The sequence below is a fragment of the Neophocaena asiaeorientalis genome, unplaced genomic scaffold, assembly GCF_003031525.2.
Source record: "Neophocaena asiaeorientalis asiaeorientalis breed wild unplaced genomic scaffold, Neophocaena_asiaeorientalis_V1.1 scaffold95, whole genome shotgun sequence".
Taxonomy (NCBI): domain Eukaryota; kingdom Metazoa; phylum Chordata; class Mammalia; order Artiodactyla; family Phocoenidae; genus Neophocaena; species Neophocaena asiaeorientalis.
The window spans coordinates 423,292-438,337 of NW_020174924.1; the positions used below are offsets into that span (position 1 = coordinate 423,292).

The 15,046-nt window shown below is 49.6% G+C and overlaps 2 protein-coding genes across 7 annotated transcripts in view; one reads left to right on the plus strand and one right to left on the minus strand.

The window, feature by feature from the left end:
• The window catches only part of TPPP2 (tubulin polymerization promoting protein family member 2), a 6,816-nt gene extending 1,051 nt beyond the window's left edge, over nt 1-5,765 (plus strand). For 4 of the 6 annotated variants that reach the window (XM_024761292.1, XM_024761294.1, XM_024761296.1 and 1 more), the window contains exons 2-4: nt 4,142-4,320; nt 4,523-4,676; nt 5,487-5,765. In XM_024761292.1, coding sequence (XP_024617060.1) covers nt 4,148-4,320; nt 4,523-4,676; nt 5,487-5,675 — 516 coding nt within the window. In that variant the 5' untranslated portion in view covers nt 4,142-4,147 and the 3' untranslated portion in view covers nt 5,676-5,765. Of the gene's footprint in view, nt 1-501; nt 565-2,582; nt 3,341-4,141; nt 4,321-4,522; nt 4,677-5,486 lie in introns of those variants that run through there. The other 2 variants (XM_024761293.1, XM_024761291.1) reach the window with 2 other exon arrangements.
• A 563-nt stretch (nt 5,766-6,328) lies between these two features.
• On the minus strand, nt 6,329-8,203 carry RNASE13 (ribonuclease A family member 13 (inactive)). Its single transcript, XM_024761321.1, has 2 exons — nt 8,168-8,203; nt 6,329-7,899 (listed from the first exon to the last, which is right to left on the minus strand). Exon 2 carries the CDS (start codon nt 7,889-7,891, stop codon nt 7,442-7,444), a length of 450 nt encoding a protein of 149 aa, XP_024617089.1. The 5' UTR covers nt 7,892-7,899; nt 8,168-8,203; the 3' UTR covers nt 6,329-7,441.
• Between the last annotated feature and the right edge of the window lie 6,843 nt (nt 8,204-15,046).

Sequence of the window (15,046 nt, forward strand, 5' to 3'; positions counted from 1 at the left end):
GGGGGCTGGGCGCCAGGCCAGTTGGGAACAATGGCCAATGGAACTGGAGCTGCCAACTGCAACACCAGCTCAGACTGCCCCCACCAAGACCCCCAAATTGCCTGCCCCCTCCTGCCTGGGAACTGCCCACCACCACCACCCTCACCACTCACGACCCAATCCCATCCAAGGAACATCAATGCCCCTTTCATCCCCACTTGGCAGGGTCTATTGGAAAGGAGGGCCCAAAAGGGAGGAGGTGACCCAGAGTAGAACCGGTCAGGATCAAGCCCAGATTTCAGCAGCCCCACATCTAAAGGATCTCCCCTAGATCCCCCAATTTGGAGCACCCAAGTTTTCCTCCATTCCTTTCCCTTATTTCCTTCATAACTATTTACCCAGAAACTGGCACAGAAGCTGGATACCCTGGCTCCTCTCCTAGTCCCCTCTCCCCTCTGGATGTCATATTAACACTCTCCCGGACAAGGAAAAGCCTGCTGGAATTGGGACTGTAGATAAAGATGCATAAGACAGAAGAGAGATTTCTCCAGCCCGACTGCAACTGGGGGAGAAAGAGAGCCTAGGGTGAGAGCTTCTGCCGGCAGCCTCCTCTGATGTGTCTAAAGTAGTGTTACTTGGAGTGGGGGAGGGAAGGACCTGGAGGTTCCAGCATCTAAATTCGTCTCTGGGTCAGGATGACTCAGGGGGAACCTGATAAGGGGCCAACGCAGGGGCGTAGGGCAGGCAGGAGTTGGGAAATTTCCACTGGGATCTGTTTGCTTCCTAGGCTTGGGGTCTCAGCCTGCCACAGGCAGTAACGAGGCTGCTTCTGATCTAAGATGGGGTTCCTCCTTGTCAGGGCAGGTCTCAGCCTTGCCCAGTGTCAGTGGCCCAACAAGAATACTTCTGTCTCTAATTTCCTTCTCTTGGGCCAGAAGCAGCTTCAAACTGTACCTTCCAGTAAGCCACAGTTTTAAGTACCTGCTCCATACAAGCCACTGTATAGATGGAATTCAAAGAAGTGTGATGTCTAGTCATACCCTCTCTAGAGCATAGGATCCAGTAGCTGAGTGAAGTTATAAAGATAGAAAAAATTAAGAAGTGATGTAAATATAAATTAATTGTTTAGACAATAAGTCCTATAGCAATAGTTTCCCACCCTTTTCAAGTGGGAGATCAGAGATTTCCATTTCCAAATGAAGGTTTTAGAATCCCCTGATGGGGATAAACCGTGAATTCAGCAATACTTTCAAATAAATTTGTTCAGTCTTCTGATAACCGCAACATCTATGCATCTATGCACCTACATGTGCAAAGCTTATTATTTACCCAACAACCAGTCTTCTGTGTACATACAGATTGCAGAGGTCCTTGCAATAACTCAGAAACCCTTGCCCCAGGAGGCTGCAGCCCACAGGCTAGGAACCATTATCTTAGTATAATTCAGAGGAGGAAAAGGGTTGGTTTTCTTTTAAAGCAACCAGTGCTCAAGCTGTTTCATTTTGGGCTTTTTAAATGAATTTATTTTTTACTTATTTACTTTTGGCTGCATTGGGTCTTTGTTGCTGCGCACGGGCTTTCTCTAGTTGTGGCGAGTGGGGGCTGCTCTTTGTTGCGGTGCACGGGTTTCTCATTGTGGTGGCTTCTCTTGTTGCGGAGCACGGGCTCTAGGCGCGTGGGCTTCAGTAGTTGTGGCTCGTGAGCTCAGTAGTTGTGGCTCACGGGCACCAGAGAGCAGTCTCGGTAGTTGTGGCGCAAGGGCTTAGCTGCTCTGTGGCATGTGGGATTTTCCCAGACCAGGCCTCGAACCTGTGTCCCCTGCAATGGCAAGTGGATTCTTAACCACTGTGCCACCAGGGAAGTCCCAGGAAAAGGGTTTTGTTCCTAGGGTAAACCCTATGAAGAGTACAACAATGGAGTACTTGAGTGGTAAGGAGGGGCATTCTATCCAGGCAGAGAGAGATCATGAAGGAAAGTTTTGGGACAGAAATACACAAGTTACTAGGATAAATTGAATAGTAGCTACTATGTGCAAGGTAATTCCCATATATTATCCCCTAATACTATATAAAGTAAGTACTATTGTCCTCACTATACAGATGAAGAAATTAAAGCTCAGAGATGTTTAGTGACTTGCCCAAGGCCACTCAGCTAGTAGATGACTTATCTAAGACTGAAATCCCCAGATTCATTCCACTCCAAGGTTATTCTCTCTCCACTAGGCTTCAGATAGCTTCCGAAGCACATAATGATTAGGCCATTATGGCCCCAGATGAAGAGTAATGTTGATGAAAGGTGGGTGATGTTTGGTAAGGTAGAGTGGAGCCAAGTGTGAAGGTCCTTGAATGACAGGCAAAAAGGTTTGGCATTTCAGAAAGGTTTGAAGATCCATAGAGTGTTCTTGAGTAGGAGCAATGGATAAATAATTGTTCTGTGAAAATTAATCTGATGGGGGGGGTTTAAAAGAGATGGATTATGGGGTGGATAGGGGTGAAGCATTTGACTTAGGAAAGAGGTCATTTAGAAGTCAGGATAATCAACTAGATATGAGATGACAGGGACTTGAATAAAGTGTGGGAGGAATAGCAATGGAAAGAAAGGAGTGGATTTGTAAGACAAGGGAAATTATAGGAATCAGTGACTGATTAGATGGGAAGGAGAGGAAAGTCGCCAACCTAGTTCCTCTCTTTTAGGGGCCCTGAAGTTCATTCATCTGTATGGTTTCCAGCCAGAGAAAAGGCCAAAGAGAAACCCCTTCTGAAAGAAGAAACAACACATTTAGAAAAAACTGAATAAAATTATAGCATTACTTTAAAAGAAAAGTGGGGGGTGGAATTCCCTGGCAGTCCAGTGGTTACTCAGTGCCTTCACTGCCGGGGCCAGGTTCAATCCCTGGTCAGGGAACTAAGTTCCCACAAGCCATGCGACGCAGCCCAAAACAAACAAACAAAAAAGGAACATCCTTGACCTGCACAGAAAATTATCTAGAGTCTGAGGCTCAACCTCACCCTGACCCACCCAGATGTGTGACCCTCCAAGGCCCGTGCTCTTTCCACGTGGGGCCCAACTTTGGAAGCCATTTAAGCTCCTATTACACCTGGTCTGCCAAAGCCAGCGGGATTCTCCATGTTGGTCACGAACCTGGGCCTGGAGACTAGAAAAAAGGACAATGTTGGACTGATGTCAACCTGTTTCCATTAACTCCTTCCCTGAGCTCTCCTCAGCTTTTGTTGAGGGACAGAGCATAAGGCAATTTGATCAAGACCCAGAGGACTGGGTCAAGCGGGGCTGAAACCATGAGGGAAGCTTGATCACCTGCAGAGATCAGGAGGTTGGCAACATGCTCAATGCAGCATGCAAGGTAGGGACCTAGGAACCCCACCCCCAAAGATTAGGACTGTAGCAAGGGCTGAAAATTATGTCACAGAAACACTGCTGAGGTCATAGAGACTTCCCTCTTCTCCCCAGTCTTCCCACTGCCACACAGTCACCCCAGCCAGCCGGCTCCCACAGATCTGCACACACTTACTTACAAAGGCTGGGAAGGGTCACACACCATCTGGGTACTCTCAGGTACACAGAAGTGATGGGGCAGTGGGTGGTGGTGGTGATTATTCAGTATGTAGGATCCACACTAGTATCCCTTGTACTGGGAGTAGTAGGTCAGATGGGAATCAGAGGGAAGGGGGGAGGGAGGGAGAGGGAAAAGGGGGTTTGTTCCTGTTGCTGATTCTGATTTTACTTTTTTGTTTTTATAGGATTTACTCTCTTTTTTTTCTTAATTAATTAATTAATTTAGGGCTGTGTTGGGTCTTCGTTTCCGTGCGAGGGCTTTCTCTAGTTGTGGCAAGCGGGGGCCACTCTTCATCGCAGTACGCGGGCCTCTCACTATCGCGGCCTCTATTGTTGCGGAGCACAGGCTCCAGACGCGCAGGCTCAGTAGTTGTGGCTCACGGGCCTAGTTGCTCCGCGGCATGTGGGATCCTCCCAGACCAGGGCTCGAACCCGTGTCCCCTGCATTAGCAGGCAGATTCTCAACCACTGCGCCACCAGGGAAGCCCCTGATTTTACTTTAACCTTCATCATTATTACTCCTGAGTCCTCCCTTCCCCTTCTCCCTCACCCCCGAGTCTCCCCCCATACTGTCCTCCCGCACCTCCAGTTGACCATGGCATCAGAAGCAGAAAGAACATTCCAGCGGTTTGCTGTCTTTGGAGGATCGTCAAGCAGTGGCACTGAAATGAACAACAAGAACTTCTCCAAGCTGTGCAAAGACTGTGGCATCATGGATGACAAGCAGGTCACCTCCACTGACGTGGACATCGTGTTCAGCAAAGTCAAGTAAGGGACCAGAGACGGGAGCGGGGGGTGGTGAGTAGAACTAACGAGGTGGTGGGATGCGGGAGGGCTTCTGGCACTGTGCTAGCCCCTGTCGTCAAGGCACTCAGTATGTAGAGGCCCTGTCTGAGTAAGGGGAGGGTTGGACCTTGGAAGGTGATGAGTTCATGTTCCTGAGTTCCTGGATTTCTGTCTGACTGATCAGGGCCAAGAATGCCCGAACCATCACTTTCCAGCAGTTCCAGGAAGCAATGAAAGAACTGGGCCAGAAGAAGTTCAAGGGGAAAAGCCCGGATGAAGCCCTGGAGAACATTTATAGACTCATGGAGGGCAAGGACCCAGCTACCACCGGTGTTACTGTGAGTGAGTCTTCATTCCTGACCCCTGACCCTACTTCCCTGAGTCCCTGCTGCTCCTTTGTCCCTTCCTCCATGCCGATGTCCCTAACCCCTGCCAATAGCAGCACTGCAGGGAGATAGGGCAGAAGGCCTCTGGGCACTGTTGGTATTGAAACAGACTTTAGAGATCATCGAGTCATTTCAGAGGTGAGGAAACTGTGAGCGGAAATGACTTACGCAAGGACCACAGCTATTTTAATAGTAAAACTTAGACTCATTCCCAAGCGTCCAGGATCTGGACCAGGCAACTAGGGCCTGGCAGCTTTCGGGGGACACTGAGTGCAGACGACTTGGTACCTGATCCTCACTCCTCTTCTCGCTCTTATGTAAGGTGAAATATCTGACTTCCTCCCTCTCACCCGCCCTCTGCTCCCTACTTGTCCCCTCTCTACTAAAAGCTCTTCCTATTCTAGGTTTCAAATAGAGCCTTCCCAACAGGACAGACTTTGTGTTTTAGGTCTGGGGTTGAAGTCCTCTGGCTGCAGCCTAGTCAAACTAGCTCCTCTGGAAGCAGAAAAATACACACACACACACACACACACACACACACACACTTATTCCCATAAACCAGATTTCTTCCTCACAAGTGGATGGTTCTTATTATAGTTCCTGCCTACAGCTGCACCTGGGCCCTAAGCAGGCAGCACCATGCCAAGGGTTGAACAAGAGCTCTGAGAACTAGTCGAACTGCTAGAAGGCCATCTCTAGAGAAGGGGCGTGACAGTGGAGGGGAAGGGAGAGGGCTCAGACGCCTCATCCTCTGGCTTGCAGAAAGCAATGACAGTGGGAGGGGTGAGCCACCTGACGGACACCAGCAAGTACACGGGCACCCACAAGGAGCGCTTTGACCAGAGCGGCAAGGGCAAAGGCATCGCTGGACGGGAGGACATGACTGACAACTCAGGCTACGTGAGTGGCTACAAGGGTGCTGGCACCTATGATAAGAAGGGCAGCAACTAGGGAGTAGCGTCATCTTAGCCTGCTGGCCCTCGACACTGCATCTTTAACACCGGGGAGCTTGGGGGACAATAAACATCTGTGTGTGCGGCAGCTCATGGGCTCTGTTTTCCACCAGGGTGAGGGAAGAGGGGCCCCTTGGTGCACAGACAGAGAGAGGAGCTGAGAAACCCAAGGATGGGGGTTCTCAGCAACACAGCCTTTACTCTACTTGGCCTCCCCGCCATTAGGTAGCATCCCCTTCAACAGCAGCTTCTAAGAACACGGCTGAGGAATATATTTGGAGATAAGAGAGAAGCTAGATGTGGAAGCAAAAGTATTTGCTACTTGTGTTCACATAATACTGATATCCATCCCCTTCGACCTGCCAAAGGAGAGTAGAAATTCCTGATTGGAGCTAGTAGGACCCAGGTATTAGCAACTAGACCCTTGCCGGTCCCTCCACCTTCCTAATGTGTTGCAATCCATGTTTTGTTTGGGGAGAAATAGAAACCAGAGAGGGTGGGCCAAAGATCTACTTAGCCTAACTCCTGTTATGAGTTTATTCTAGAGCTGACGGGGAGGGAGAATCCATTTTCAACACCCAGCCTGGAACTGAGTTTTACCCCACCCCACCTCCATCATGGTAGACATGGAATGGAAGATCCTACTGACTGCCAAGGGTAGCCCAGGAAGATGGCCAGAGGTGGGTGGCCTCCAGGACTCTGAGAGTAGGAGTTCTGGTGCACTGAGGAAAAAGGAATGAAATCAGAACTAGTTCAGATGTGTTTTTTTATCTTTTTATTTTGCAGTGATTCACAGGCAGATGCAAAAAGTACAGACAGGTCCCATGTACCCTTCACCCAGTTTCATCCAATGGTTATATCTTACATAATTCAGATATGGTTTTAAAACCTTCTGTGACTACAGCTGGGCCCACTTCACCCCTGCCTTGTCAGAGGCAGATTCTGGAGTTTGGGGGATGTTAGGAGGAGGTTGGGAAGTAAAAGGATGCAGGAATCTGGGGGGAATAGGTCAGAGAAGATAATTTGGAAATCCAGTGAACCAAGCTGAGACGGATGGAAGGAAAAGAGGTCAGAGAAGAATAAAGGGTGACTAAAGAGGTTGGGTGTGTAGGGGAGAGACTGCACTGGGCTCCGTGGTGGAAGGAGGACAGAAAGGACAGGTTACATGAAGAGGAAATCAGTGATTCCATAGAGAGGAACAGACTGAGAGCTCGGGGGAGGGAGCGTGGCCTGGAGAAATGAAGCTAATATGAGTCTAAGACTCTCAGGGAGGTTCCTATAGCTGGAGATACCTACCATGTGGGTGAAGGAGTAGAGGGAATCATAAGGGAAATGGGGAAGACTGAGAAGGGAAGGGTGGCAGGGATGGGGATTTGAGACTCGGAACTGGTACCATGGTGTGAGCTGAGGCTCTGGGCCTCCAGCCACGATACAGGATCTGGCCCAGTAGATGGACTGTCACTGCCAACTGGACACAGTCAGCTTCTTGGGTGGGTGAAACTGTCTGTGGGAGAGGGAGGGTGGTGGCAGGAGTGATGGGGGGAGATAAACAAGTTAGAAAGAGCCTAGAAGACAGTACAACTTTGCATGGTGACCAAAGCTCTGGACATATTTCCTATCTCCCTGGTCTCTTGGGAGGGGATCCTGCCTACCTTTGAAGCCAGGAAGGAAGCCTTGTACCAGGGATCAGAGCTTCAGGAGTGGGGACAGGCTGGTCTGTAGCGGCAGTCGGGGGGGCTAGTTCAGACTTAACACGTCCCATCCCTAGTAGAGGCCCATGATATCTATCGGTTCAGCATCATACTTTTGGGAGCAGAGCAGATAGAGCCTTTGGTCGGTTAGGGCGCTGGTGTAGTAGCAGCTGGTGGGTGGCTGCTTGGAGCTCAGGGAGCAGATTGTGATGGGGAAGGAGTCCTGGGTGACTCTACAATATTCATTGTGGTTCTCACAGAAGCTCTCGCTGTACTTGCAGAACTTCTTGATGGCGGTCCCCAGGGCATGTAAGACATAATGGATCTTTGGGCAATACCAGCTTTGTTGTCTGCCCCGTACATAGGACATCAGACCATTACAGTAGCCCCGGAAACCCTTTGCGTAGTTAACCTTGGGATAGTCGATATGTAAGGTACGGAAGTTCTTGATGGCAAGCTGTAGCTGGATGTTTTCGACCAAAGCTGGCTGGAGGAACAGGAGCTGGGCCACAGGTGGTGCCATTCTTCCTGCTGGCAGAGTTAAGGTGGTTGGAAGCAGAGGTGGGTCTCGAGTGGCTCTCTGCCCCTTCCCAGAGCTTCCAGTGTGCCCCCCAGTCTCCCCTATGTGCCTTCCCCTATGCCCTCAAAGCCGGACTGTGCTTCAGAGATCATCCGGCCCAAGTCTTCATGCCTCAGAGAGAGGAGACATTTGCCCAAGGTCACCCATCTGGTCAGCCACCTCTAGCTTGGTCTACCTTAGGGTCTCAGCCTCACCCAGTCCGGGAGCTGTAACACTTACGAAATACGAGGTCCAACTGGTCCTTGGGTGAGAGACGCTTCCCCTTTATCCCTGGCCCAGTTAATCCTTCTGGTAAAAATGCAGAGAGTCCAGAAGGGACAGGCTCAGCTACACTTCTCTGACTGAAGTGGAAGGACGGGAGCTGGAGGACAGCAGGGCAGGGGTGGGATTCTTCCTTCCTGAGGCCAAGGACAGCCCAAAGGTAAGAAGAGCCTAGAAAGGTTTCTGGATGAAGACCAGTCTGAGAGGAAGGACTGTCCCCTGGGTTTGAGGCCCTGTGCTGACGGGGGTGGATGGGGGGGAGGAAAGAGACATTGCTTTCTGGTCTCCTCCTCTCTGGTGTCATCAGAACACTTAGTTCCAGCCTCCTTGCGAGAAGTCCCGAAGTTCTTGGGTTTCCTTTGATGTCTTCTCTGGTTCACAGGCCATGCTCCTGTGGAAAAGCGACAAGGAAAGCACCGTCATGTTCCTGAGGAACAAAGTGCTGCTTATTCCTGACCCTCAGAGAACAGAGGGTCTTCCGCTCTCTCATCCCACTCACTAGATCCCCAGAGGCCAGGTATGCAAGGGCCTCCCGCCTGAGTGCCGGGCTGAGAATCAAAGACCTCGGTGTGGACGCCCCCCCTCCACCATCAACTTCACTCCAATCGTGATCACACTGACACTCTCACCTGTAAACTCAGGCCCTCTCAGAGTCACAGCACTCCTGGAAATCTATGGATGCCGACCCCGAAGCCTCAAACTTGTCAGGTGGGATTAGACAACACAGCCTGGACTTGAGGGGGTGTGGACCGCCTGTGTCCAGCTGATCTCGCTGTAGTTTGTCATGTTGGAAAAAAGGGCCAGCCTCTTAACTCTTTTTCATCAACACCTGCCCCTTCATCAGAACCAAAGAGCTAGCTCCCCAGAGCCTGCCAGCCACAGTCCTTGATGCCCACAGGCGTCTCAGCCTTGCCTCCACGCACCTGTTGTCCAGGTTGGACAGCTTACTATTCTCTCCATGGAGAGCGGCAGAAGGGAGTCAAAACAGAGAATGCTGAGTGTCCCAAGGCCAGTGTGTAGTTCAGGAAGGGTGGGGGGGCGCATGAGAGAGTCGCATGGGTGTTCCTCGTTCACAGCCCCCTTAAACTTGCTCTTTCTGACATCACAAAGCAGAGTCCAAAACTGAGCCCATCCTTCCCCACCTCACTTTCCCTCCTGCCTTGTCCCTTTCCTCAGTTACTTAGGCAAGAAATCTGAGAGTGGTCCTCGACCCCGCCCTCTCCTTAATCCCACCTGTTTGGAGGCGGTACCGCATGGTGGCTCAGAGCAAAGCTTTTGAGTAAAACAGACCAGGAATTGCATCCTGGCTCTACTGCTTCCAGGCTGTACACCATCAGTCTAAGTTCACTAAACCGGTATAAGCTTCAGTTTCTTCATCAGTTAATGAAGATAATATTCTGTACCTCGTGGCAGTCTTAGGATTCGTTAAGATGTATATCGAGAGCTCTTAGCCCAGGGCCTGGCACACGGTGAGTACTCAATCCGAGCATGAGTCCATCAGTCACGCAGCTCTGACCATCTTTTTTTTTTTTAATTAATTCTTTAAAAATATTTATTTATTTGTTTAGCTGCGCCAGGTCTTAGTTGTGGCGTATGCAATTTTCGTCGTGGCATGCGGCTCTTAGTTGTGGCTTGCGGGATCTAGTTCCCTGACCAGGGATTGAACCCAGGCCCGCTGCATTGGGAACGCGGAGCCTTAACCACTGGACCACCAGCGAAGTCCCAGCCCTGACAATCTTAACTAAAACTTTTCCCGAACCAGTCTCTTCCGTTCCTATTTCTTCCCCTGCTCAGGCTTTCCCCTCTCCTGGACGCCACACACTCTCCAACTCCAGGAGGACTCTACACCTCATAGGACAGAAGACCTCCATGACCTGGCCGCCACCATGTCTCAAATGCATCTCCATCTCTGCCTGCTTCCCCCACTGGTGCCCACCACCTCTCGCTCACGTTATCTCCTCTACCCAGCATGCTGCTCTCTCCTCCCGCTCTCACCCCCGTCAGTTCCGCTGGGCCAGCTCATGTGAAGATCAGCCCGGACGTCCTATTTAAGAAGCGTCTGCTCGGAGCACCTCCCCAGGGAAGTGTGCACAGCCAAGTAAGTGAGGATAAAGCCCACACAGGCAGGTGGCTCATCTGTATCCTTCAGGCTGGTGTATCAGCCAACAGCCAGTGGGAATCCATGCAGGGTGGTGCCAGAGCCTGGCTGACTCAAGTCTTTGGTTTGAGGAAGGTACTAGCACTTTGTGGCCCCAGAATCAGAGTGTGCTACCTCTTCCTTATTTGCTCAAGGCTGCAGCTTCCCTTGGAAGAGAAAGGGGCTTTTCATGCCTCTTGGTCTTCTTTCTTCATTCCTACCCACCCACCACCGCTAACCTCTGCACACAGTGTTACAGAGATGGAACAGCACATAGTAAAGAGTTTAGGACTTGATCTCAGATAACCTACTGAGCTTCTGTTTCCTCTTCTATAAAATGGAAGCCTTCCTCACCTCATGAGGCTGCAAGAATAAAATGAGATGGTCAATATGGAGGTGACTTTTAGCCATTAAACAATATATAAATGGAAAACTGGATATGGTCTCCTAGGTCTTATAACAACTCACTTTTTTCTCCAACTCAACATCTGCAAAGCCTTCTTATTAAAATTAATTTATTTTATTAATTTATTTTTGGCTTCATTGGGTCTTTGTTGCTGTGCATGGACTTTCTCTAGTTGTGGCAAGCGGGGACTACCCTTCCTTGCAGTGCGCAGGCTTCTCATTGCAGTGGCTTCTCTTATTGCAGAGCACAGGCTCTAGGCGTGCGGGCTTCAGTAGTTGTGGCACATGGGCTCAGTAGTTGTGGCTCGTGGGCTCTAGAGCACAGGCTCAGTAGTTGTGGTTCACGGGCTTAGTTGCTCCGTGGCATGTGGGATCTTCCCAGACCAGGGCTCAAACCCGTGTCCCCTGCATCGGCAGGCGGATTCTCAACCACTGTGCCACCAGGGAAGCCCTGTAAGGTCTTATATTCCCCAAATGAGCCAAGTGACCTCCCCCCATCCCCACTCTGCCAATCTAGAGCCCTCTTTAGCACCTGACTTAAATTCATCTTCACCAAGCTTTCTATTAGTCATGCCCCACGTTGATTACTTTTAAATACTTTAAATTGTTGAATACTATCTGAAAACGCTATGACAAATGTTGGGGAAAATAGAAAGGTAAATAAGACAGTTCCAGTCCAGACTAAATTTACAATTCAGTAGGAACAACACACGTATGAACATATGTTACAAAGGCACGAGCACGGGACCAGGAAAAGTGCTGAGTGCGCGATGGCCTTCAGGTTCCAACCTACAGTCCTACTGGTCTGGTCTTTAAAATCCTATCCCAGAGGAGCTGATCCATAGGATTGCTTCATCCATTCTGACAAAGCCTGAGATTCGTGGAATTGTTACCCCATTATACTGGACTTTACATATGCAAGAATCATCCTAGAGATGAAGAAACTAAGTTTTAGAGAGGGATGGTAGCTTGCTTGAGGTCATATGTCTAATTCAGTGGTTCTCCACGGGGAACAATTGGATCACATCTGGAGACATTTTCTGGTTGTCACAACTGGGAGGTGCTACTGGCATCTAGTGGGTAGAGGCCAGAGATGCTGCTCAACATCCTACATTGCACAAGACGGCTCCCACAGCAAAGAAGTATCCAGACAAAAATGTAGATTGTGCTGAGGTTGAGAAATTCTGGTCTAATGAGAGAATCAGATTTCCTAGCAAAAGCAGACTTATTTATACCTTATATATTGAAAAGGATTGGTAAATATCCAAGACTTAGAAATATTCTTGTTAGACTTTGCTTGTGATGGCTGGTTCTTCTACCAGCAAAAGGATTATTGATAGTTCATCATTGAAACAACTTTTTGTTATTTTTCCCGTAGAAGTGACTTTCTGCATATAGCCATCTACACATTCTTTCCCTCCTCCCCTCCCCAATGGTAGGATTTCTAGAACCACTGGCTAGAGTGACAAGTGCAGGGATGATTCCCTATGATTGAGGGGGTGCCCCAAGATTTTTCCCCAAGTGAGCTCACTACAATCTCAGTGGCATCACTTTTGCCCTGTCCAACTCACATTGTTCAAATAGCAGACTGTGTCCTGGGTTCTCCTTGAACCCAAAGGATTGCTTCAGCCATTTCAACCTTCTTGTCATAGGTTCACCTCCACCCCAGGGTTAATGTTCAGGAGGTGCCTTGTTAGTTCCTCAACTGGGACTGGGATCATTCAAGGGCAGAATGAATGCCTTCTAACGTAGAATTTGAATCATTTAGGGTCCCTTATATGCAAGGCACTATGCTACATCCTGTGGGAGGTACAGAAGTAGTATAACAGATGGTCCTTGTCTTCTGGGAATTGACAGTCTAAACAGGAGGAAAGCAACACATATCTATGAAGAAATAACCAATGATTCAAGGCATAAAATTACGTCTTGAAGACAGTAAATGTTGTAGGAATTTAGAGGTGAGAGAGATCCCTCTGAATTAGGAGGGTCAGAGAAAGTTTTATGGGGAGAGAGGGAGTCACCTGGGACCTCGGGATGCATCTCAAGGAACAGTTGAGTTAAGTGGAGATAGAATTATGAAAGGTATGTTTGAGGAAAGAGAGAAAACCAGCCTGGCTGGGGTTGAGGCAATCAGTGGGAGAAAAGTCAGAGATAAAGTTAGAAAGACGGGTTTGCCAGATTACGGCAGACCTTGAATATCAGGCTAAGGAATTTGTATTTTATTCTAGAGATAAATGAGGAACTAGCAACGGCTTATGAGACAGAGTGACCTGGTGAGGCCTCTCAACCCCAGACCAGGTCCCCCAGTGCTACATCCTGGCTTGTCTAAAGGCATTGGTCTGGGAGCCAAAGATTCCAACTTTCTGTCCCTGCTGCTTCCTCCAGATCCACAGCTGTTGCAGGAAAGGTCATGAGAATTCAAAGACCCAAAGTGAATCCCACATCTGACCCCGACTTGCTGTTTTTTTCACTTTCCCCGTCTACAAAAATGAGTCCACTACCTTTATTTATCCTGGGAGCAACACAATCAGGATAACAGAACTTGGATCTGCCCCGGCTTGGAGGGAAACTCTCACAGGCTTTCCATCGGTATCCAGAGGCTGTGTGGAACTCCGGAAGAGAGAGAGGCTGGGCTCTGAAGGGTGGGCACCAATCCAGGCTTGGCCCTCGTCTCTCCCAGCCCCCCTCACCCCCTCCCAATGCAGGCTAGAGGAAGTAGCAGCTGTGGGCCTGCGGGGAAGACAGGCAGAGGTCCACCTGGCACTATTGGCATTTTCACAACACCCACCCGAACAACTTTAAACACACACACACACACACACACACACACACACACACCAGCAGCAGCAGCAGCAGCCTGGGGAGAGGTTAGGCCAAGAGCAGTGACTATGCCGCTAGAAGGAGAAGGAGGCTGGGGAGCTACCTCACATCCCTGGATAGAGGCTGCCATGTGAGGGGCTTTCTTCCCTCCCATCTTCTCTCCCACCATTTTTTTTTTTTTTTCGGTACGCGGGCCTCTCACTGTTGTGGCCTCTCCTGTTGCGGAGCACAGGCTCCGGACGCACAGGCCCAGCGGCCATGGCTCACAGGCTCAGCCACTCCGCGGCATGTGGGAACTTCCCGGACCGGGACACGAACCCGTGTCCCCTGCATCGGCAACCACTGCGCCACCAGGGAAGCCTGTCTCCCACCATTATGTCTTCTGCTCTCCCTTCTTTAATTTTTCTCTTCTCTCTTCTGCCAGACTCCCTGCCCAGTCCTTGGCCTGATGCCTGACTCCTTTTGTTCTCCCTAACCCTGTTCCCCTTCCTCCATCCTTTCCTCTCGCCCTATGAATGTAGCGAAGGAAACGTGGCAAAATTATCCTACCGAGTGCAAAGTGAAGTGGATCTTGGAAGCTGGATAGTTTCAGCGAAAAAATAAACAAAATCACCTGCCTTATCCAAATAATGGAGGTGAAATAAGGGTTTCAGTTTGAACTGTGCAAATAGTAGGTTCGACTTTTCAGTTTTCACACGCAAACCTAACCCTTTACTCCCTCTTCCCTTTGAACTGGGACAGCATGGCTGTGTTTACTTTCACAGAGCACTAAGGAAGCCTTCTGGAGAACCCCGCATGATGAAGTTAAAGGGCAAACTGGGATAATTATAATGACAGGAAAATACAAGAGCAGAGGGCAGTTCAAGCCATGGTTTGGAAACATCTCACCGTAGAATAATGAGAAGTGAGGAGGAGTCCGGGCAGGCGAGGAATCCAAATGAGGTCCTGGCCTCCCACCCACTCCTCTCACCCCAGCCTCCAGTCCAGGGCTGGCCTGATCCACATTCTGTCCACAGTCTGCTTTAAACCATGGATTTTATCTCCAAAAATTTGCATTTCTACAGCAGCAGAGGCATAATTCTCTACCCAGAAGTTCCAACTACAAAGATTCAGGCACCTGAACAAAGCAGTGAATGCTGCTCCCCAGCCAAGGCCTCACAGAGCGGGAACCAGAGGAGCAAGAGGCCTGTGTGAACTGGCTCCTGCTTCTCTGTTGCCACCTAGTGGTGCTTCTCCCTCCAACACCATTTTTTATTCCAAAGATACTTCATCCTGACCCACAGCTGTGCTCTCTATCGGCTAAAATGATGTCCCCTGACCTCAAAACAAACACCCATCTTCCTGACTCAAAATCCTAACTTCTGGACCGGAACACAAACTGTATGACCCATATGGTTTGCGTGGGCCTCTCTGCAGTCACATCCATGCAACAAGCCAGGGGATTTTTTTTTTTTTTTTTTGGCTGTGTGTGGTCT